The 23,422-nt window shown below is 42.5% G+C and overlaps 1 protein-coding gene across 3 annotated transcripts in view; it reads left to right on the top strand.

Annotated features, from left to right (window-relative positions):
- The first annotated feature begins 5,368 nt into the window (after positions 1 to 5,368).
- CHODL (chondrolectin) overlaps positions 5,369 to 23,422 on the top strand; it is a 46,759-nt gene continuing 28,705 nt past the window's right edge. For 2 of the 3 annotated variants that reach the window (XM_038387540.2, XM_038387541.1), the window contains exon 1: positions 5,369 to 5,669. In XM_038387540.2, the coding sequence (XP_038243468.1) occupies positions 5,579 to 5,669 (91 nt within the window). In that variant the 5' untranslated portion in view covers positions 5,369 to 5,578. The remainder of the gene's footprint in view (positions 5,670 to 23,422) is intronic. The other variant, XM_038387539.2, reaches the window with a different exon arrangement.

Here is a 23,422-nt window from a genome sequence, read left to right as displayed (position 1 = left end):
AGGCAATAAGCTTAGTCTCTCAGGAAAGAAGCAAACTACAATCGTCCTGGTAGTAACTCCAGCTGAACACTTACAAAGCTATACAGTTACCAGATTTAGAAGTATCCTAATGTAAATCAGTTTTCTGTCACTGAAGGTAGAATCATTGATCCTTATAAAACAGAATATGCCAAAATTATGGAGTGAAATTATGGGTTGGAAAGATGCCGTAATAATGGGCCAGATCTTCTGCTTATGTGAATTGGCATAAATTGAATAGTTGAGGAAAACTCATTTGATACAGTACTAAATCCCATCTGCTCCCTTCTTCTATGGGAGGATAGCAGGTAGGTGTAAACAAGACAAAGAGGGGCCTGGAAAGTTTGTGTCAATGGGAAATATAGAAATGCGGTAGCATCTGATACTAGAGGACAGCCAGCAAGAGTCTTCCTCGGAAAATATGTGGGAGAGGAAAAGGGGTGTGTGGCCAGCCAGAAGTGGGGGAAAGTCAAGGAGCAGTCACTGTATGTGGCAAATTCTCCTGACAAACCAGCAGAAAGCAGTCAAATCATTAATTAGTTCTGCATAATTTAATAGAGTGCACTCCTTTTTGTAAAAAAATCACATCCGTCCCAGATGATTTGATTCTTATAAGTGGACGATTTTTACAAGCGGAATTGCAAAGAATAGATGAAATTGACCATTATGTTTTAAACAACTGGCTTGTTTATTCAGCTGAGAAATGACTCATTTACCATAAATAAATTCTTTAGATTTTAACATAGATATTCAACATGGGACAAAACCACACCAACATTCTAACTGAGCAACATACTATTACTATATTATTATTACCCAAACAGTTAGCAGGTGCGTTTATTCAAGGCAATTACGAATACTGTACAGTATGTTACAACTTCACACAAAGTGTAGGTTAGCAGAGCTATATACCTCTAAAGGTAAAGATCCAAAGATCCACATTTTAAAAATTGTTCAAATAAACTGCAACAAATATAACATATAAAAGTGCATTACACTGAGTTTGATAGCATAAATTTAAATGCAAAACAACAAAATGGATGTTTAACAGGATTGACTCACATTATTATTTATTTTTAAGTGTCACCTTCTGTCCCCGGAGTGGCATGTCTGGCACTGTGAATGCACAATGTAATGGCACAGTTGCTCTTTGATTACAAACTTGTCTGATGTTCCCTGGATCATTGCATGATCCACGACATTGTTAACAGCTTTTCAAGGCGATGCAGGAGGTTAAAATCACTGAAGCCCCTGTACAACAGGCATTTGCCAATTTTTTCATCACATCCTTCATTTGGGTCAAGGATGGGACAATTACCTTGTCATTCAGAGTCCGCCCCTGTATCATTTTTGGGTTTCACTTCAAATTGGTCTCAGATCTAAGTCACAATGTCCGCGTCAGAGACAGGTTGTATAACAAAAGCATTATCATTGATGTCTATCCACTCTTCACATTCGTATGCACTGAGTTCTTTTGGTGGCTCAACAACAATTGCATCCCTCGTGGGTGCTATGACCAGACCTCCTTTTCCCCAGCAATTCCGGATTGTTGAAGCATTGACATCACACCAGGCATTTGCAAGCATTAGAATGGCATCTAAAAGACTGATCTTCCTTGCAATTTTCACAGCAGTAGCCCGGTTGTTCTTATCATCAGTGTGATGCACCACCCTGTGAGCCATTTGCTTGCAAAAGTATGCTTTGGCAGTTCTGATAATTCCCTAATCACGTGGCTGAAAGATAGAAGTTGTGTTCTTTGGGAGGAATTCAAGTGGGATATTTCTCAGTGCTACATCTTTCATCATGTGGGCTGTGTAATTGTCCACAAGTAGCAAAATCTTTCTCCTTTTCTGTCACAACTTTCAATCCCAGTCCTTCAGCCACTCACCAAATAGATACCCCATCATTCGGGCAGATGCATTGGCGGTGTAGTGGACTGGACGATGTCTCGCATTTTTAAAAGATGGAGGGTTTCGACTTTTCCCAATGATGAAAAGGTTTTTTTTCTTACTAGTCATGGAACTGATGAACAGAGTAGTAATTCTTTCTTTAGACTTCTTTCCTTCTTTTATTGTCTGATTTAAAGGCAAGAGTCCCACCAGGCAGGTCTCAAAAGTAAATTCCACTTTCATCTGTATTGAAATGTCTTCTTCAGCGACATCACATCTCATTTTCATCCACTTGTTTTCTAACCATTTTTCACATGACCTAATGTCCATGTCTTTGGGCTTCTCCAGGCATTTTCTTAAAAACAATCCCCCTTCAGTTTTTTAAAGGGCTCAAACCAGCCAGTGCTGGCCTTAAAGTCAGTAATGCACAGAGACACACCAGTTCTGCTTTCTGCATCACCAACCGTTCACTTGGGGACTTGGGGGGGGGGGGGCATTTCTCTCTCTGGCATTTTTGAGCCACTTTATAAGCTCCACCTCGACCATATGTGCCTTGCCTCATCACACTCTTTTTCTGTCTTCTTCATTTTGTATGATGCTCTCCTTATCTTTGAGAATCTTAGACAATATAGATGGTGTAATGCCCAGTTTCTGAGCTGTGGTCTTGGGAAGACTATCATAGGACTCCAGGAGGTGGCATTTTTCATCTGCAGAAAGCATTTCTTCTCCCTGTCACGTTGACTCACACATAAATGGCACAACTTGTTTTTTCTACACAGGGATTATACTTTTTGCATGCTATGTGCCTAATAACACAAGATGTGATCAAATTCAGATTCAAAACAGATTTATTGGCTTATTACATGTCATTGCACTGGATCGAGTATCGTATTACCCTGTAGTCAGTTTGCCCTGAAATGATTCTTATAAGTGGATTGCTTGATTCTTACAAGTGGGGTATTTAGCATGGTTAGTATAGGAATGATTTTGTCCCAGTGGTTTTGATCACTACATGTGGTTGATTCTTCTATCAATAATTCTTATATATGGAATACACTTATGACAGAATCTGCTTTAAACTTCCCTACGTGAACCCGATTGGAAGGGTCATGATGGGAACCAGTGGAAGCATGATAAAGAAGCTAACAATGTTGTCAAGTCCTGGAAGGGTGTCTGGAGCTGTGCAGAGGCATGGCAGATACAATTTCAATTGATTGAGACTTTATTGGCATAACAAACTATGCAAGTGTTGTCAAAGCACAAGAAAAAGAAGTCATACTCTTCAGGTATCGGTGGCATGTACAGCCCATCTTGGATGGAACTTCACACAATTTTAGGGGTTTCATCCCTGTATCAGTTTATCATTACCATCCCTTCTTAATCCAGTGGCAGTTTATTATTGCTAAATAGCACAATGCAGCTTTTGACATCTCTCTCTCTCTTTTCTGCACCATCAGGCCTGGCTTTTCCTCATTGCTCTTTGATGGGACATGCTCTATGATTCTTGATAATTTGTAGAATTATCTTTCTCACAATCCCTCATGTCTGAGACATTGGGATGGAAGTTTACACACACGTGATAAACCTGTGGGGTTTTGGCTGCCATCATTACCTAGATATTGTCAGCATAGCAAAGCTTGGGTGGCCAGGCTCCATCTCTTCCACAATGCCAACAGTGTCAAATGAGGAATGGATGGAATTTCAGAAGCCATGGAGGTTTCTGGTTAAGTTCTCTACTTTTGTTTATTTTTGCACAGGAAGAGGCCATATGACCCCATATGACTATTTTTAGGCACTATAAACTTGGAAAGTACTAGAGACCTCACTGGAAACTTGAAACCTATAGTGGAAAAGTCTGTATAAACCAAGTAAAAACACAAATCCTATTATTAAGTAATAAAAAAAAAGTTGGGAACAAAATGCTGTATATTTTAAATAGATTTTCAATTACTGTTTAGAAACCTAACACTGGGTTTTTCAGTATGAAAGCCGGTCTCACATATTTCTAAAGCAGCTAGGAAATCCCTTAAATTTTTGAAAATCCATTCTAAGCTGAGCTATATTGACTACAAGACCAGTTATAACAACTGTTGTGGAGGGTGGAGGGGTGGGGGGTGGGAAAGATTTACAAATGTGCCCTATACATGGCTAGTAGTTGGAATCTGAGGGACAAGCCCCAAAAGAATTTGTATGGAAGATGTCCATTAAACACAATGGTTTATACTAATCGTGAATTGTGCTCTGTAATAAAATAAACCACTCACAAGTACACACCTCATCAAAACAGCTGAGACCATAATCCCAAAAGAAAAGTCATTGGGGGTGTTCTTTTAAAGTGTTATAAACATAATGTATCAAAACAGTAATCTGGATTTGGCTGCAGTAGCCTAACAGAGAGAGCGCGAGAGATTCTCTTTTACAAAAATAAGTAGAAAATATATGTTTATTCATATTCTTATGGAGAAAAACCCTTAATGAAAAAAAAAAATTCCTTAAGCACTTAATAGAGATGCTCTCTAGGGCCTGATCCTGAATATAATGAACTAAATGACAAAATTCTCATTGATATTAATAGAAAGAAAAGGAGGACTTGTGGCACCTTAGAGACAAACTCGATGAAGTGAGCTGTAGCTCACGAAAGCTTATGCTCTAATAAATTTGTTAGTCTCTAAGGTGCCACAAGTCCTCCTTTTCTTTTTTGCGAATACAGACTAACACGGCTGCTACTCTGAAACCATTGATATTAATGGTACTGTACAGGCTCAAATGCCTGCAGCGTAGGGGATCGACGGAAGTTATTCCAAATGTGTGGAATTTAATGGAGAGGGACATGCCTGCTGCAGAATTCTATAGTTTGGCTAACCACTCCCTAGCTAGGCTTTCCTTCTCTGGTTGTTTCTGTAGGACTTTCCCATGGTGGTATAGCACAGTATGACTTTCAGATTTAGAGACGGGCCAAATGAAAAGCCCTGATTTGAATCCCCCCGCCCGGAAACAGGGGTGGGGATGGCCGGGAGTATGTCTCTTGGGGGCTTGCTCTCCACGGTCTGTTTCCACAAGCGTTCAACGACGACACCCTGTTCGGCTGAGATCCAGGCCCAGAATTCAGGAAAGTCCTGCCCGGTGTTGAACTCCCCGGGCCGGTTGCCTCTTGCCCTATCCATCTTGCCGGGTACCCGGGCGAGTGAAGCGATGCCCAGCAGCTCGGAGGAAAATGACCCCCTAGCCCGCTGGGGAACGAAAGGGAGCCAGCCCCCCCCCCCGGGCAGACTGTTAGGGCACAGGTGAGGCGGGGGCAGGGGGGTGCCAATCCAGCCCCGAGCGCCGGGTTCCCGCCTGCCCCCCCCCCCCGGGAAGGCGGAGGGGCGGCTGCTGCCGAGGCCACCCATCTGGCGCGCCCTGGCTCCCGCTCGGCGTTGCGCGCGGGGGCGGGGGCGGGGGCGGGGGCCGCCGGCGGCCGGTTTCGTGCCCGGCACAAGAGCTCGGGCTGGCTATATAACAAGGCGCCGGCACGCCCCCGAGAGAGAGGCGCCGGGGCGCGGGATTCGCTGGGCGCTCTGCGAGCTCGCGGCGCGGGTGCAAGCGGGGAGGCCCCCGCGGGGGAGGAAGCCGGCGGCGGCGGCCCGTGCGTGGTGCCGCCTGGGTTTTGCGCTGGGAGGCCTCCGGTCGCTATGAGCGCCTCTCCCTCCAGGCTGATCCCCCTGCTGCTGGCTGCCGCGGTGCTGTGGGGGCCGAGCTGCCTCTCCCTGCGAGTCCTCAGCGGTGAGTGAGCGAGGGCGTGGGGCTCCCGGACATACACGGGCAAGGGAGCTGCCCGCCGCTCGCTGCGGCCCAAACCCTCCAGCCTGCCCGGAGGCCCCACACCTTACCCGGGCAAGGCTCCCGCCGACGGCTGCGGGAGCCGCGCCTGACGGGGCGGGTGCGGGACCCCTGGTTAGATTCAGAAAAGGGGAGCAGGCCGGCCTTTATTTAAGGCGGCTAGGGCCAGCTCGTGCGTTCCTCACTCGGACCGACCTTCCCCTGAAGTTTCGACGAGCAGGAACGGAGGGGCTAGCCTGGCAGTTCGGCTTAGAAGAGACCCATGTAGTGCTGCTAACCCACGTCCTCTCTCCCCCATCATCACAGGTCCCAAACTTGGAAGACCTCGTCGGTTTAGGGACAACTCCTGATGTTCTTCCTCCGTCCCTTATACAGGCAAAACTCCCCCTTAAAGTCGGAGCTAAGCCCAAGGAAAGACTGCAGGATTTGGCCCTTGCAATTTATATTGACATTGACAGAGAGCCTTGCCTGGGTTAACAAAATCCGAATATGCTGTTAAATTAGTGGATGGGACAGGGACCGATTCAAATATATATGGTGTGACAATTCACACTTAGGGGGACTAGATGAAGTAATTTGATCAGCTATTTGTCCGGTTGTCTCCCTTTTTGATTTCAATTCATTTTGATCAATGAAACAAGCTGGTCCCTTTCACCTTTGTTGATAGTTGGCTTCTAGTCAATTGCACTTAAAAGTTCTCATGACCTAGCAATTGCTGCGGTCTGGATTTCAAGTAGCAGGCGTTTTTTTTTTAAAAAAATCAACTTTCCACTGCTTTCTTTTAAAAAAAGAAATAATTGAAACATCCTCTATAAAAATTAAGACAATATGATAATGATAACAAAGTTTAGTTTTTAAGGTACTGAGATCATCAGTGAGTTAACTTCCTTTACTGGCTGCAAACACAGGGACCTTTTTTCCTAAAAAAAAAAAAAAAAAAAAAAAAAAAGAGATTCATCATACATGAGAGGCTGGCTCTAGAAAAAGAATTAAATCTGCAACCTTTTCTTTTCAATAAGGTTGAAGTTTGTCTTTTATAAATAGACATAGATGTAGATGGAGGGAGTGAAGATGCGAATTTAGTGATTGATTTTTGTTTTCCCATAAACTTGAGAAAGTCAGACTGGAAGTGCTCATTAAAGTTGGATGTATTGTAGCCAAGTTGTTGCACAATTTTCCCCTGCACAAGTCTGAAATTCATCTCATGTCCACCTACTGTGCATCCTTTGAGAAGAGATTGTTTGTTGTAACTGTCATTTTTGTAATCTGCATAATGACCAGCTAACTCTAAACAGAGACTGCCAAACTCATTACACTCAAAAGCAAATTTGATTCCAGATCTTCAGAGATGAAAAGCTAGATCAGCAAATCACTATGATGCATTATGATCTGCAACCTCCCCAACATAAAGTTTTCTAAGGCATTTTTGCTGCAACCAGAAGACAAGATATTTTTAAACATCTTGCTAAGCTCCAAAAGTCACTATTTTTGTGTCTTAAATTAATTATTTTTAAAAGGATAATAAGATAGATGCTGCAGCACTTCTTTGCGTAGGATATCTTTATATGTTCATCTGTCTATAGTTATATAGGATTGTTTCTTCTTTTTACGGTAAAGTTAGAAAAAACTAAAAAGAAAACAGCATCAACTTTTTTCTATTGTGTATGTATCATCATTTGCATTATCTTTTGTGCTACCTCAAAAGGAAGAGGATGAAAGCATAACTGAAATGTGAGTTCAACTACAGTTCAAGAGGTTTACGACTCAGTTCTGCATTCCAGGCACACTCAGAATCTGATCCAAAGTCCACTGAATTCAATGAAAAGATTAACATTGTCTTCAATGGGCTTTGGATCTGAAAGCTGAAGGCAATGGACATCTTGGATGCACAAGAAATACAGAACTGAGTCCACAGATTGATCCTGATGCTGATGATTTACACTTTTGACTACTCTTAAGAACATAAGAACAGCCACGCTGGGTCAGAACAAAGGTCCATTTAGCCCAGTATAGTGTCTTCCAACAGTGGCCAATGCCAGGTGCCCCAGAGGGAATGAACAGTAGAGGTAATCATCAAGTGATCCATTCCCTGTCGCTCATTCCCAGCTTCTCGCAAATAGAGGCTAAGGACACCATCCTTACCCATCCTGGCTAATAGCCATTGATGGACCTATTCTCCATGAATTTATCTAGTTCTGTTTTGAACCCTGTTATAGTCTTGGCCTTCACAACATCCTCTGGCAAAGAGTTTCAAAGGTTGACTGTGCATTGTGTGAAGAAATACTTCCTTTTGTTTATTTTAAACAAACAAATAATGTTGAAGGTTTTGCTTTTATATATAGACATGGAGGGAGTGAAGATGTGAATTTACTGATAGATTTTTGTTTTCCTATAGACTTGAGAAAATCAGACTAGAAATGCTCATTAAAGTTGGATGTATTGTAGCCAAGCTGTTGTGCAATTTTCCCATGCACAAGTCTGAAATTTACCCCATGTCCACCGACTGTGCATCTTTTGAGAAGGGATTTGGGAAGAAAACTTCTTAAGTTCTTAGTTATAGGAGTTATGTATCTAAATCTTTGTGCATGCAGATGAGGATATGCCGCTATACATAGCAGAATGATAGAAATGGTTTCCATATAAGATGTCACAAATGCAGTAATAGTATAATGATGGCATGTTTATAGAAAACATTGATTCATTTTTAGTTTTTATTTATTTTGGGCACGCTTATTTTGGAGCTGAGAAGATAAAAGTGATTCTGAATTTATCATGGTGCTCAGTACAGATGCTGTGTGCTGATACTTGCTGCGAGTCAATAGGTACCAATTTGAAGCAAGATTATGAAAGTAACTATAGCATGCTTTCATTTTTTTTACACCATTAAAGTTTGTTTGTTTTTTTTCCAGGAAACAAGGCCCAAGATGCCATACTTTGGAAGTTCTTATTATTTGAAAAGTCACACCCAGCTAAAGGGCATTCTAAGATGCACTACTTAAATTTACATTTCAACCAGAAAGTTGAACTAGTAGCTTTTGTGTATAGATATGTATAAATGACTATAAATGTTCGATCATAGATGCCATCTGGAAACTGAATAATTATAACTGCATTTAGTTTCCATGAGTGTTTCTTTTGTGTTATTTTTTTCCCTAAGGATGTATGTCCCAGGCAAAATTTGAGCACATAATCTTCAAACAGAATTATATCTTTTTTTAATGAAATTTGTGACTATAATTCATAAAAGACCATCTGTGTCAATAATGTTTTTAAAACCAGGCTACAGTACCTATATTTTTTTTTTTTTCAAACTGTGGTTCAAGCCATTGTTAGATTCCTATTGAAAGGCACACTTACAACACACTATTTGTCAAACATAACATTAATCTCTTACGTGATTACATTATATGGGGTTATTTGTGTAACAAATACGTAAGAAGATTTGAAGCCAGATGCAGAAAATAAAAACATTAAGGGTTGTATTGGGGTTTCAGTAGTCAAAGTTAGCTCAAGTGTGCAGGGAAGCACTATACCAAGCAGCAGTGGCCAGAACACAGAGGCAGACAAAGTGCCTCTGGAGTGCTGAAGGGAAACTCCTCCTTTGTGAACAGGGGCCTGCCCTGCCACATACGCTAGAACTGTCTAGTCCTATTGGCAGTGTTAATACCCCTTGGCATTCAGGAAACAGAAGCACTGGCAGAGGTGTGTAGGGTACACTGTGCCATCCTCCTCACTTCCATCTTGCATATCTGCCTATGAGCAGCAACAATTTGGTCTAAGACATATGTGTGTGTATATATGCATTAGTCTAAACTATCACAGAAACAGAACTTCAGATGGCGATGACAAGAGGAACTGGAAAGTTATTAACTTTTGTTTTAATACATCACATTCTTTAGGAATTGTGAATTTCCTCTCCTTCTTGTTCCCTCCCCACATCAGTTACATTTTTCCAAGAATAGAATAGAAACATTCTTCATTATGGGTTTGATGCAATGCCTACTGAAGTCCATGGAAAGACTCCCATTGAGTTCAATAGGTTTTGGATCAGACCTAGTAATAACAGTTACATATCCACAAAGGGGCTATGATAAATGGCAAAGACTGTGAGATATAATGACCCTTGCTGTATTAGCATAAGTTGTAGGATCACAAAAAAGAATGCTCTGCTTTTTAAAATGGCTTTAAGATTTATGGCTAATGTAGTTCTGTAATGGTTTTCCTTTTTTTAGCCTTTTTCCCCTTTAAGTTAATGTCTCTTATCCACTCGTTAACATATTGTTTTGTGAATAAGATCTAACTAGCTAGAGAAAAGCAATTGGCTTATTACTGTTTTCAGCAGATTTTTCACATTATGATGGCACATTAGCCATAATTATTTTTGATGTGCAAGTTGTTAAAGAAGAAAATGTAAGTGCTCTTTACTTTTTAATATAGATAGATTGAGATTTTTTGTGCGCTATTCTTACATCCTCATATGTCAGAATGTCTGCAGTTGGCAGAAAGAGGTTTTAAAGGAAAGTAACAAAGTAGGGGTAGGAAAAACTGTTAAGTGTTACATGGCCTGCATTGCTGTCCCATGACATCATAAAGAACATGAAGTGATGATAATGCAGTTTGCAAAGATGCAATTACTTTAAGTATCTATTGGGCAGGAAAGAAGCAAACTAATCTTATTACTAACCATTTAGCAACCAATGTATTAATCATAGTCGTTAACCTTAATGACTGATGTTTGCTGTCATTTTATGTTTGCTTTTTTAAATTATGACATTTTTCTTTACTATGGCAAGGCATGTGACAGTAGATTTAATGTTAACATGGAATTTTAAAGCAATAAATTTATTTGAATGAGGAAATATTTGGATGTGTAAAATATTTCCTAAGGTGAGAAAAATTAACATGCGCCAGATAAAGAAACATAATTGCTCTTAAAGTCTAGGGCTATTTACTTCAAATGTCTTTTAAGAATAGTTTTTGTTTATTTATGTAGTTTATAGTCTGATTTGCTGAAATACTACATTCTATGTGTGATGCTCAAAGAGGTTAGATGGTTAAAGATGCATATTTTTGGACAGGATAACAAAATGAATAGACATAAAGCAGATCCTTATGTAAATAGACACAATTTCATTGACTTCTAGGGCTTGCTTGCACCATCTCTGAAATTGACTCATGAGGTTTTAATCAAGATATTTTTGAAATGACAATATCCATTGCTTTTTAATTATCTGCTTTATTTTTTAAGAAAATTTTTTGAAAGACTGTTGGGTTCAAAAGAAATTTGAAATAGTATGTAAAACAGTCTTTTTAAAAAAAGACTAGTACCCTAACCGAGGAAAGAGATCCTATCATGTCTTTGGTATTTTTCATGTTGGTGAAATGATGGTAGCTTCAGGGCCTGGCCCATGGGAGATATCACTAGCAGTACTAGATGGCCTTCCAGGGAGAGCTAAATGATTTTCACCTATAGCGGAAGAAGCCACCATATGCTGTGCAGTGGCATGGCTGTTCCTATTGAATAGTGCTTATCCCATGCTTCACCAATTAACAACACGAACTGCAGCTTTCTTGTTGCAGGTACCTATTCAACTAATTGCTTAAACTGGAATTTTCAAAGGGATGTAAGGGAATGAGGTGCCCAACTCCCACTCAAAGGTGGGCACCTAACTCCCTTAGGCCCCATTGGAAATCTTAGCCTTTAACACATACTTTAAACATTCACTTCATTGGGACTATTGACATGCTTAAGTATTTTGCTGAAACAGGGCAAAGACTGGAGAATCTATTTAGTAAACAAAAATACTTCTCGTAAGTATAACCAAGGAATAAGGCAACATTATTTGGCAAGGCAGCATATGCTAAGTGCACTGGAAATGTCTGTACTTTGTTCCTGCAAAATATGTGGAGTATATGGATACTATACCAAAACACATAGGTTGTATAACCTGAGATGCTTTGATGAGGGGGTTACGTTCTGGTTGGGTAGGTTAGAAGTAGGGTGACCAGATAGCAACTGTGGAAAAAATGGGATGGGTTGGGGGGTAATAGGTGCCTATATAAGAAAAAGGCCCCCCAGAAGGACTGTCCGTTTAAAAACGGGACATCTGGTCACTCTAGTTAGAAGTATCCTCCTCGGAGTTTTTTAATGCTTGGTGCAATCTGTTCTAGTCCCAAAGTGAACAGATAAAGTATTTTAAAGAGATATTTAAAGAGTTTAAGGGATCAGTCATCTTTGTCAGGGATGGTTTTGCAGTATCAGGACTGAAGGTGAACCCCATCAGAGTATGGGAAGTCAGCTTTTACTCCAGTTTAGTGGCAGAGACTTGAACAGGAGCTCCCAAAAGCCATCTCCAGTTCTTCATGGCACAGTAATAGTTAAAGCATGTAAAGATGAACCTGGCTATGTGGGATACTTGTGTGTGTGTGTGTTGGTCATTTTACAGCAGCTATGCTCTGGTGGTGAGGTAAAATGCATATAATTTGACTCAAATGAGCAAGTCACACCTCTAGAACAACTTTCCCTTTTGAATAATCTCTCCTCACTCTCTCCCTTGGATGAACTACATTGCACGCTAAGGCTGGGAGAGCGGGATAGCTCAGTGGTTTGAGCATTGGCATGCTAAACCCAGAGTTGTGAGTTCAATCCTTGAGGGGAGCCATTTAGGGATCTGGGGCAAAAATTGGGGATTGGCCCTGCTTTGAGCAGGGGGTTGGACTAGATGACGACGTCCTGAGGTCCCTTCCAACCCTGACATTCTATGACCCAGGCTAGTGGAGTTGGTGTTTCCAAGCCCATACCTGAGCAGCAGCACTGCAATATAAACCTGTGTTTACAATTGCTGGACCTGGGTGTCACAGCTGCTCTGAGCTGACCATATTGCATTATGCAGATCTTTTGGCTTGGGGCGGTGATTTGAGCTGCATCCACACTACAAAGTAACAGGGCTTAGACCTGAATCACAGCTGGAACTGTGCTCTGACCCACCGCCCAGAGTCCTAGGACCACGTCCTGAGTGCTTGCTGACCCAAGTTAAACTGATTTATGTGTGGACAGAATAGGGGCTTCGGCTGAAACCCGAGTCAAAGCCTGGGCTTAGTGTGCAGTGTAGACATATGCTAAAGCAGGGGTGCCCAGCCTTATTACACAGCCACATAAACCTAAGCACAACCTTGTGTCAACCAAACAGATTCTACATATTTTAATAAAAGTTAAAGACACCTGTATTGATTTATATTTTAAGTTCAGCTTGTTTCATATGTATGTAGATAGGTTGTTTCTATGTATAGTATCGTATGTAAATTAAAATGATGTAAAATGACAACAAAAGGCTAATGAATTGGCCAATAGTTTTTGTGTTGAAGCAGGCAGCGGGCCTTATGAAATACTCTGGTGGGCCTTGTAGGGCCCACCGGCCATAGGTTGGGCACTCCTGCCTTAAGGGGTTGGCAACAACTTCACCACAAGTGTTTCTGCAGGGTCCAACAATCTTCCCCAGAGCTCATTAGATTTAAATGAATGCTTAATATTCCCTTGCTTGTAGAAAAGTCATACTCTATTGCCATTGACAAAAAAAGTAGAAACTTTTAGCTTTACACAGCAGTTACTGTAAACCGAAGGAATCACTGCCTTACTATCACAAAAAGCCATATACACATTGTTTTAGGTTAAAAGTTACCCCCTATCTGAGTTTTGGCTTTATTACTAAGGATAACTCAAACAAAACATAACAATATAAACTCCAACCTATGCCTTCTTCCCAGATATGACTTCACTAACATTCCTACCTTGGGCCCCATCTGCCCGAGGCTCTAGCTTCCCCTCTAAAGGGTTATTCCCACCTCTCTGATATACACTGTGGAGTTTAACAAGCCACACCTGCATCATTGAGTGGGCAGGGGTTAATTTACCAGGCCCAGAACCTCAAAGGTATGCAAACATCTGACTCCAATTGATTTCACTGGAAGTTAGAAGCCTAAATAACTTTGAAGCTCTGAGTCCAGCTACCAGGGTGGAGTCACAGTAGAATCCAGCCATCCTGTCACACTCCAGGATCATAGTATATCCCATATTCTTGGTGGATAAAGCGAAACCCATGCCCCTGCTCTCATGCACAGTCAGTGTGGAGCTGACTGGATATGACATTTCACACATCTTTCAGATAACACAAATATGTAAATGAAAATGCTAGTATGTGGGGCTTCATGCTGGTTTATATTATGCCCTGGAGAATGTTAGGTTCATAAACCCTGGAAGAGATTGTACTAATCCTCATATATTTTACATGCATGTGCGCCTACACACTCACACAATATTCTTATTTTATCTGACGGACATAATGTAGATAATCTTTATTTAATAAATAATCCAGATTAATTGAACTCAAATTGCTAATAAGTGGAAAAATCATTTCTATTTCAGTGAAACGAAACCATGCACAAGGCAACTCAACAGAACGGATGGTTCTCATCTGAAATACAACGTATATTGAAAAATGTTTGATCACCTACATTAAACTTAATGGTTGGGATTTTAAGTACTATTTGCTTGTAAAAAGCAGAAAGAGGGAATAAGAAACAGGTTTTGATACTGCAAAAATGTACACAAGTACCTACCTTTATGCATGTGACATGTCCTATTGAGTGAGATTACATAGCCATGTAAAATTAAATATGTAGGTAAGTGTTTGCAGGATTTGGGCCAGGGGAATAAATATATTCACTGCTCCCCTGACTGTCACACACATGTTGTTTAAGCTATTTAGATCCTGCAGTTTCTGCCAGTGGCTTCTCCCATAATGCTTACCACAAGCTATTATGCAGGCATACTATGTCTGGCTAAAAAATGTCTCGGAAGTCGGTTCTGGAATGAATTGCTACACTGAGATGGAAAAAGACCTATTTTGTCAGTCTCTCTGTCAAAACAAGACATTTCCATGAGAATTTTTAAGTGTTTTCCCCAGGCTTTAGTGTTAAATAGCTCAAATTATGGGGGCTTCCATAGCTTGTCTTTGAAATTTATACCATGGCCTAATTCATCATTTCCCAAACTTTTGAAAGCTGAGACTCCTTCAGGAAAACAAAATGAATCGCATTTCTGTTGAACCCTGCCATGTGTTACTAAAGGCCTACCCAAAATGAGCAGTCATTAAGGATAGATCATATCGATGTTCATATCTTATGATTTTACCTCTTTATTTCTTATATGCTTTGATAATTAAAGGATTATCATTAGCATCTGGGCTAGCACCCATTGAAATGAATGGTACAGTTCACGCCTCAGATGTATAGTTTCAGGCTTTCTGTAAACTTTGGCAGACATTGCTGCATCGGTGACACTTGGGAAAAATTTGTCAATGTTTTCCTCACAAATGTAATTTTTTAAAAAGGGAAAGCTGAGATACTGGAAAACAATTTAGACTAGTCTACACCACATGCCCACACCTTTAACAAATTAAACATGGTTTTTATTCATTGGTGTAAGAGGTATGCTTTATGAAGAAAAAGAATCCATGAGGTATTTCCTGATGATATCCTCTTGGGGTGTCGGGGAGGGATGAGCTGTACTCATTGGGCACAAGGACTTTGCAAGGCAAGCATCTATAGTGGCCCTTTTCTCTTCAAAGGGAGCAGGGAAATTATAAGGGTATGAGACTATGGGATATGAGTTTATAAGGGTTTATGAAATTATAAAGGCATGAGACTCATTTTCTCTACAGGATGAAGGAGAGTTGGACCTGCACATGATTTGCTACAATTTGCACCAGGCTGGTGTAGGCACTGTGCTCCCAGAATTCTGGGAGGTGTTTTGACTGTGTGAGGCACAAGAATCTCAGGGTGCCCTTTATATGATGAGTGTCTGTCATGATCAGCCTTATGATTTATAAACACAAGGCCCATTTGGTCAGAAGGCAGTAAAATGTATTTATTACAGCTAGAGCTAAATGAGTCTCACATTTCCAATTTATGCAATGTTAAATATATGGAGCAGAACTAATGCCAAAAACAGACATTTTCCACTTAGATGAAAAAGCAGAAGTGTCACATTTTTAATAGATACAGCATTTTTTTTTTTTGCCATCAGGAAATACCTCATGGATTCTTTTTCTTCATAAAGCATACCTCTTACACCAATGAATAAAAACTGTTTAATTTGTTCTTTCAAAATAGATATCCATTTCTTAGTTGAGGCAGCATTTACCTTGTATTGATTCAGGTAACTGTAATGGTATGCTTTTCTGCAGGAGAACTCTGAAATATTGATTAGCTTGTTCTAATAAAAATTAGACATCAAGTCACTTCCTTCCATCTCCTCTAGATGTAGGTTTAGACTTGCACTACATGTCTCTGTATTGAGAGTTTAAGGTGCAAATGAAGTGGTCTAGTCTTCCCTTTGATCAGCTTGCATAGCTCCCATTAGTACTGAGGGGAGATCATTATAAGTAGAGCCCTACCAAATTCACAGCTGTGAAAAATGCATCGTGGACTGTGAAATCTGGTCTTTTGTGTACTTTTACCATATACAGCATTTCTCAAACTGGGGGTCCCAAGCCAAAGGCTATTGTAAAGGAGTTGCAGTATTGTCACCCTTACTTCTGTGCTGCCTTCAAAGCTTGCATGGCCAGAAAGCAGCAGCGGCTGCTGGCCGGCTGGCCAGTTCTGCAAGCAGTGACGCTGCCAGCAGCAGCAGCACAGAAGTAAGGGAGGCATGGTATGGAGGGGTGTTGTCACCTTTTTTGGGGAGTGCTATCGAATGTTTATATTTTGCCATTTAAAAATACATATTCATGCTTTAAGATTTAAATATCTGAAGCCGTGAAATTAAAGATTTTAAAAATGCTGACTGAAATTTACAAAAATGGACCATGAATTTGGTAGGGGCATGCTTATAAGGTTTAATATTACTCCTTTCAGCATTGTGTGTGTGTGTGTGTGTGTGCAAGCAATGCTCTGTATCTTGGAAAATTAGATACTGCATATCTTCATGCACTAAGACCAGCTAGTGCTGGAATCAAACCCTCCCAAATTTTGAGAGTTCAGATAAAATGGAATCTGGATTGAATCCAAATCTTTTTTGTTCAGCAAAACAAAAACCAACCCACAAACCACTGAACTTTTGTAAAATGAGAAAAACATATTCTTGGCTAGCTTCTCTCTAATATACACAGTAAATGATTTCTCAAGATCTATACCAATGCACATTGCAGACAAAGATCTATTTTGTTTTAATATAACATGGCAAATGCATTTTTAGGATGAAAGTTCCTCAGTAGCATTCAGAAGTATGTTCCTTGCTAAATCTAGCCTGTATGCATGCAATTTTATTCAGTAATCCCAATGGGTTTCGAACTAAGCGGGGCTGGATGAGGCCAGTATGGGGATGGCAGAATCCATGGAACAGCTAGGTGCTGAAGAAAGTGGTGCTGGTGACTACAGAACACACTCTGACACCTGAGCCAGTACTACCCCAGTGCCCCAGGCATGAGCACTAGTGTTAGAGGACACTGTACAGATGGAATGTTCATCTTTCAGATTATTTTATATTGATCACCCCATCATATGCTAGGAGCCTCACAAAAATGAGTAAGGACAGTTGCCTGTCCCTTGACATAATAAGTGAGGATTCCAGATAAAAAAAGGTGAGCATAAGGATGTGGGTGACAAAAACTGATTGGGGTGATAATATGAAATTCAAGTCTTGATCTATTTGGGGGTATTAAAAATGCCATGGTAAGTTTCATAAAAGGAGGAGGTGCTGACTTGACCTCCTGACCACATTGCCCATTGTGAAGGTATACTTTCTGCCTATCTAAACTAAATCCCCTCTGCAGTGTCAATGGAACACAGTACTGTTTTTCTACCTGCTATCATTAGCCTTTGTATAGAGTATTGCTCTGCAAGACTAAACACTTGGAGTGATCCCTAGAGTTGGCTGCGTTTCACTGGTGCTAGGTGATTTTTACTACATATCTCCCTTTCCTAATGCACAGGGGTATCATGAGGATTAATTGACTATATTCAGATTGTGGCTGGCCTTTGCACTGGGGAAGAGAACAAGAAGACTTACCCTTCTGTATTAATCATTTTACTTACGGTGGTATCTAGGGTCAATCAAGAACAGGGCCCAGTTGTGCTAGGTACTTTACAAACACAGAACAGAGACCACTTCCTAGCTTGAAGACCATACAATGTGCAGGTACTATTATAGACTTTGTGCTTTCCTTAGTTTAGTGACTGCTATTTACTAGTAGCCCTGAGGTACAAGCTACCTCAACAGTTGTTGAGGGGAAATGACACCATGGTCCTGCCCCTTCTCAACACAAGCCATCTGCAGTGGCTAGCCGTGGAGGGTAGCTCACACTGTAACCTCTTAAGGGGTTGTAGTGTAGCTGGTGTGTAGCTCCCCCTCCCAGGAGCTGCAGGAGGCATTGTGCCTCCCTGAGACACAGATTTCAGAGTAGCAGCCATGTTAGTCTGCATTCGCAAAAAGAAAAGGAGTACCCGTGGCACCTTAGAGACTAACAAATTGATTTGAGCATAAGCTTTCGTGAGCTACAGCTCACTTCATCGGATGCATTTGATGGAAAAAGCAGAGGAGAGATTTATATACACACACACAGAGAACATGAAACAATGGGTTTATCATACACACTGTAAGGAGAGTGATCACTTAAGATAAGCCATCACCAGCAGCGGGGGGGGGGGGGGAAGGAGGAAAACCTTTCATGGTGACAAGCAAGGTAGGCTAATTCCAGCAGTTAACAAGAATATCAGAGGAACAGTGGGGGGGGAGGGAGAAATACCATGGGGAAATAGTTTTACTTTGTGTAATGACTCATCCATTCCCAGTCTCTATTCAAGCCTAAGTTAATTGTATCCAGTTTGCAAATTAATTCCAATTCAGCAGTCTCTCGTTGGAGTCTGTTTTTGAAGCTTTTTTGTTGAAGTATAGCCACTCTTAGGTCTGTGATCGAGTGACCAGAGAGATTGAAGTGTTCTCCAACTGGTTTTTGAATGTTATAATTCTTGACGTCTGATTTGTGTCCATTCATTCTTTTACGTAGAGACTGTCCAGTTTGGCCAATGTACATGGCAGAGGGGCATTGCTGGCACATGATGGCATATATCACATTGGTAGATGCGCAGGTGAACGAGCCTCTGATAGTGTGGCTGATGCGATTAGGCCCTATGATGGTATCCCCTGAATAGATATGTGGACAGAGTTGGCAACGGGCTTTGTTGCAAGGATAGGTTCCTGGGTTAGTGGTTCTGTTGTGTGGTGTGTGGTTGCTGGTGAGTATTTGCTTCAGATTGGGGGCTGTCTGTAAGCAAGGACTGGTCTGTCTCCCAAGATCTGTGAGAGTGATGGGTCGTCCTTCAGGATAGGTTGTAGATCCTGAGACACAGAGTCTCCCAGAGCTCCTGCACGATTGCCCCAAAAGAGGTCTGTACTTTTCAGCCAGATTCTGATCCCCAATATATGTGCAAAATACTTTGAGATCCTCTGATGAAAAGTTTGTACAGAAATACCAACTATTATTATTATTTTAGAGCAACTTTACTGAGATCAACATGGTGACAATTTGTGTTATTCCCTGGACCAGAAACCACATGAGCCCCTAGTGATTCATCTACCTTAGCAAACCCAAATAGTAAAAGATGCTTCTCTCCCCACCTCCCTGGGGATAGGAAGTTTGCTGTTAAAATACTAACAATGACATTGACTAATGTGTTATTAAAATCTATTTACCAGTTTGCAGCTGTGTGTCAAAATGAGTGACACTCTGATTTTCTTACATTTGTCAGGAGCATAAACTAGGCAGCATTTGTGAATTGGACACTGTGACTTAATAACAAAGGGGAGATATGTCTCTGGAGACCTACAAACCTTGGCAGTCGAGATGGGATTAGTCTCCATTTGTTTCCATTGCAAATGACGACAGAATACAATTATGAAATCTTATTTCAGTAGTAATATTATTTTAAAAAGTAGTAATGCAATATGATTCATCATAAAATCCAAATTAAATTCAGTACACTGGCCAGCCGAGAACATGATACAGTAAAACATCAACAGTAGTAACGCAGTATATCAAAACAAGACCCAAATTAAAGTGTGAGAGGATGATACAAAGATCAGTTAACATATGATGCATCAGAGTTGGATCATAATGTGATTAGAAAGATTTATTACTTTTTATCAGCTTAGTGGCCACATTCTAAAGTGCATTATGAGGACTCAGTTTGGGATTGAGTACGACACATGAAAAGATGGGGAAAAAACGTGGGCCAAATTTTTACCGGGTGAAAATCGGCATAGTGCCACTGAAGTCAATGACGCTATACCGATTGACACTAGCTGAGGGTCTAGCCCAACAATAAGTCTGCATACTGTGAGGGCAGCAAGATGTATGCACTATGTAGTCTTTTGTTTGTATGCAGTTCTGTCTAGGTTAGGTTTTCATATTGGTACTTCAGCCAAATATGATTAGTTATCCCCCTGTCCCTATGTGTGTTCTTGTTTACATTATTTTTAAAAGTCTACCATGTGCCTCTGTCTGGTCCTTGTACCTGAAGTTTTTCAGAGAGAGAAAAAGAGTGATCTACCATGTCCAGAATGGACAGGAAATTACCCTACAAATCATATCAAGGATGGTGGGATTAGAATTGGGTAGGTCATTTTTTCCCCCCATGTGTGCGTGAGCTGGTTCTCCTGGCTGTGGAGGCTTCGGGAGTGAAAAGCCTTGTTGGGCTTGGGGGTGGGGCATTGCTGGTGTGGCTATGTTTGGGGGTTTTGAGGAGTGGGAGGCCAGTGCTTCTTTCTTCTGTCCACAAAGCACCCAGGTGCTTCTTCAGGCTGTGACGGAGACTTTCTGACTCAAGAAGCAACCCTTCCCCTGCCTAGAGCTGAGCTCTCTATAAGCCAGGGGAGGGGAGAGCTCCATTGTGATTGGCTTAGGCCAGGGATGAAAAAGATGAGGCACTGGGTGGCAGAAGGTGTGGAGTGGAGATGGTGGGAGCTGTTTTCTCCTCCCCATCTCTGTGTTCTAGCTGGTCTTAATGCTGCAGGACTTGGCCAGAGATTTTTTTAGCCATTGTTAGCCACCTGCTAGTGACCCCTACCAGATGGGTGGTAGGGATCTATACCAGTGACAGAGCAATGGGCCTGGGGAGATTGTGCACCATTCCCATTTCAATCTACAGATTTTTTCAGATGGTTTTGACTAAAACATTCAGGCCACTAGAACTAAGTGAACAATCTGTAATAACTAATATTCCAAATAGATTTAACCTTTTTCTGGTCACAAACTGCCTCCAAACATTTCCCCCACACTGAACTTCCCACAAGTCCATGCTCATTTCCAGTCTCCTCATAGCCCTCACTGACCTCTATTTCTCTCCTCTTCTCTGCTACTTCTTGGCCTCTTTCTGCTCTTGATCCTGTTTTCTCTCCTGAAAGTCTGCAGCCAGCTCCCCATTTCTTGCCTCCCTCTTTATCATTTCCCAATGCCCCTGCTCCTCCCTTTTCCATGTAGATCCTGATCCTGTAAGCTGTGGACATTGGGATCCACCTGTGTAGGTCATTTTGTAGGATCAGGGACTTAGTTCTTCCATTTTTGCATGGTCCTCTCTCCCCATCTGATTCTCTCCAGTTGCCCAGGCTCTTGCTTCCTTGGTCTGTTTTCCCCATTCCTTTTAGCCCAGGACTCCACCTGTCCCAACACTAGTTCTTCCAGATGGTCCTTCTTCCTTTGTGATGGGGTACAACTCACCACTGTGGTGCCTTCTGATGGCTGATTTGGGAATTAGCTTTGGCTCGCCTTCATTTAGTGGCATCTCACTGCTGTCACTTCTGTCATGTCGCTCTCAGGACCGTGGTGTCCTCTTATGGACATAGCCCTCCGCTGTGCCCCACTCGGTTCTCTTCCTCCACTTCCCAGGGCTCACCAGTCCTTTCTCCAGCCACTTGTCTCAGTGGCAGGCTGCAGTCCAGGGTCTAGCCACCTGTGTCAGTGGCAAACTGCAGCCCATACTCTAGCCACTCCCCTCAGCGGCAAGTAGGGCCAAAGGAAGGGAGGGGACCCGGGCCCACCTGCTACTCCAGGTCCCGGCCCAGGGACTCTCTAGCTGGCAGCCACGTGCTGTGTCACCTCCAACCCCCAGCATCTGTTTCCCTAGGCCACTTCCCTGCAGCCCTACCACCTTCTCCGCCTTCATATCAGGGCCTCAGTCTGGCAGTGGTCAGCTGGGAGCTCACTCATGCTCCCCTGGCCCCTCCCAGCACTGCTCAGACCATGGTGCTATCTCTTCTCTCTCCTTCAGTGCAGCCAGTTCTCCCTCCTTGAAGTCCAGGGAGTGACTGCTACTGCTCTGTTCAGCAGCAACGTCTTATATGGTCCAGCTTGGCCCTGAATGGCTGTCTCTCTAAACTTTCCTAATTGGCTGTCTTCTGTGCAGCCTCCCTGGAGCTGCTTTACCTCCCCTTCTGCCAGTGTGGGGCAGATGCCGCATCACACACCCTCCCCCCTTAAGACCACACACCCGGGAGGGGAGGTGTCTCTACTTTCCCAGCTTCCCTCGCAGCTGGGCCTGCAGGTGTCCCTCTCCTGCCCTCTCTACCAAGAGGAGCAGCCTGCTTCCCTCTTCCAGGATCTGGGTCCCCACTGTAGCCTGTCTTGCTCCTGTGTGGGTTCCCGTTTGTCTGGATCTCTTCTGTCTGAGTCATCCTATCCATCTCCTCACTACCTCCCTCTGCTGAGTGTGGGAAATGGCTTTCTGCCAGGTCCTCAGTCCTCACTATCCCCTTGCTCTGGGCAGTCTCCAACTGAGTCTGGCTCTCAGGCATCCCCTTCCTTCTGTTCAGGGGGCAATGCCTTTTTATACATCCTCCTTATGGCACTGGAAGCACGTCCTTTGCCTTCCTGTGGCCATGGCCCTCCTATAGTTCTTCTCTGGCTCAGCCCCATACTCTGGGCTAGCCTGGGCCCTGCAGTTTTGGGTCGGGCACTCCCTCTTCAGGTGCCCCTATTGCCCACAATCCCAATATGCCCATTGCCTCCCTGTTCTCCTCACGGGGGGGACTCTCCTGGGCTCTTTCTCCCTTCCATTCCCCAGATGATCTCTCTGTTCCTCTCTCTGGCAGGGGCACTCCCTGTTAAAGTGTCCCTGCTGCCCACAGTGTCTGCCAGCCTCCTGGTCCTGGTGCCTGAATTCCCCTCTTGCTCCCTGCGATTCTTTTGGACTCCCCCTCGCAGTGACTTAAACAGGTACAGCTGCTGCTTTGCTAGTTTGGCCATACTGGTCTGCAGGTACTCGTGTGCTTCCCATTGTCTCTGCTGGGCTCTGAGCATCTGTTGTAGCAGGATCTGAAGCTGCCCTTGCTGCTTGTTGGCCCCTTTCCACAGGGGCACCGACTTTGGAGTCCAGTTCGAGAAGGCCGCAAAGCCCTCCACAAAGAAGGCCTCTGACTCCATTTTCTCCACCTTATGTGTTCCTTAGTCTCTCAAACATCTATACCAGGCAATAGTCCCACAGTCTTCTATCTTCCCCTTGTATCGGGGATAAATGTTTGCCCGTATTCTCCACCACATGTGACGGGGCGTGACTCTCCACAGCGGTGGCTCCTGCTGGCTGTTCTGGGAATTAGCTCTGGTTCACTGGTGCACCTTCATTTAGTGGCATCTCGTAACCATTGC

Source organism: Dermochelys coriacea, chromosome 1 (assembly GCF_009764565.3).
Source record: "Dermochelys coriacea isolate rDerCor1 chromosome 1, rDerCor1.pri.v4, whole genome shotgun sequence".
Taxonomy (NCBI): domain Eukaryota; kingdom Metazoa; phylum Chordata; order Testudines; family Dermochelyidae; genus Dermochelys; species Dermochelys coriacea.
Note: the sequence above shows the minus strand (reverse complement) of the source record. Positions and strands in the feature narration are given on the sequence as shown.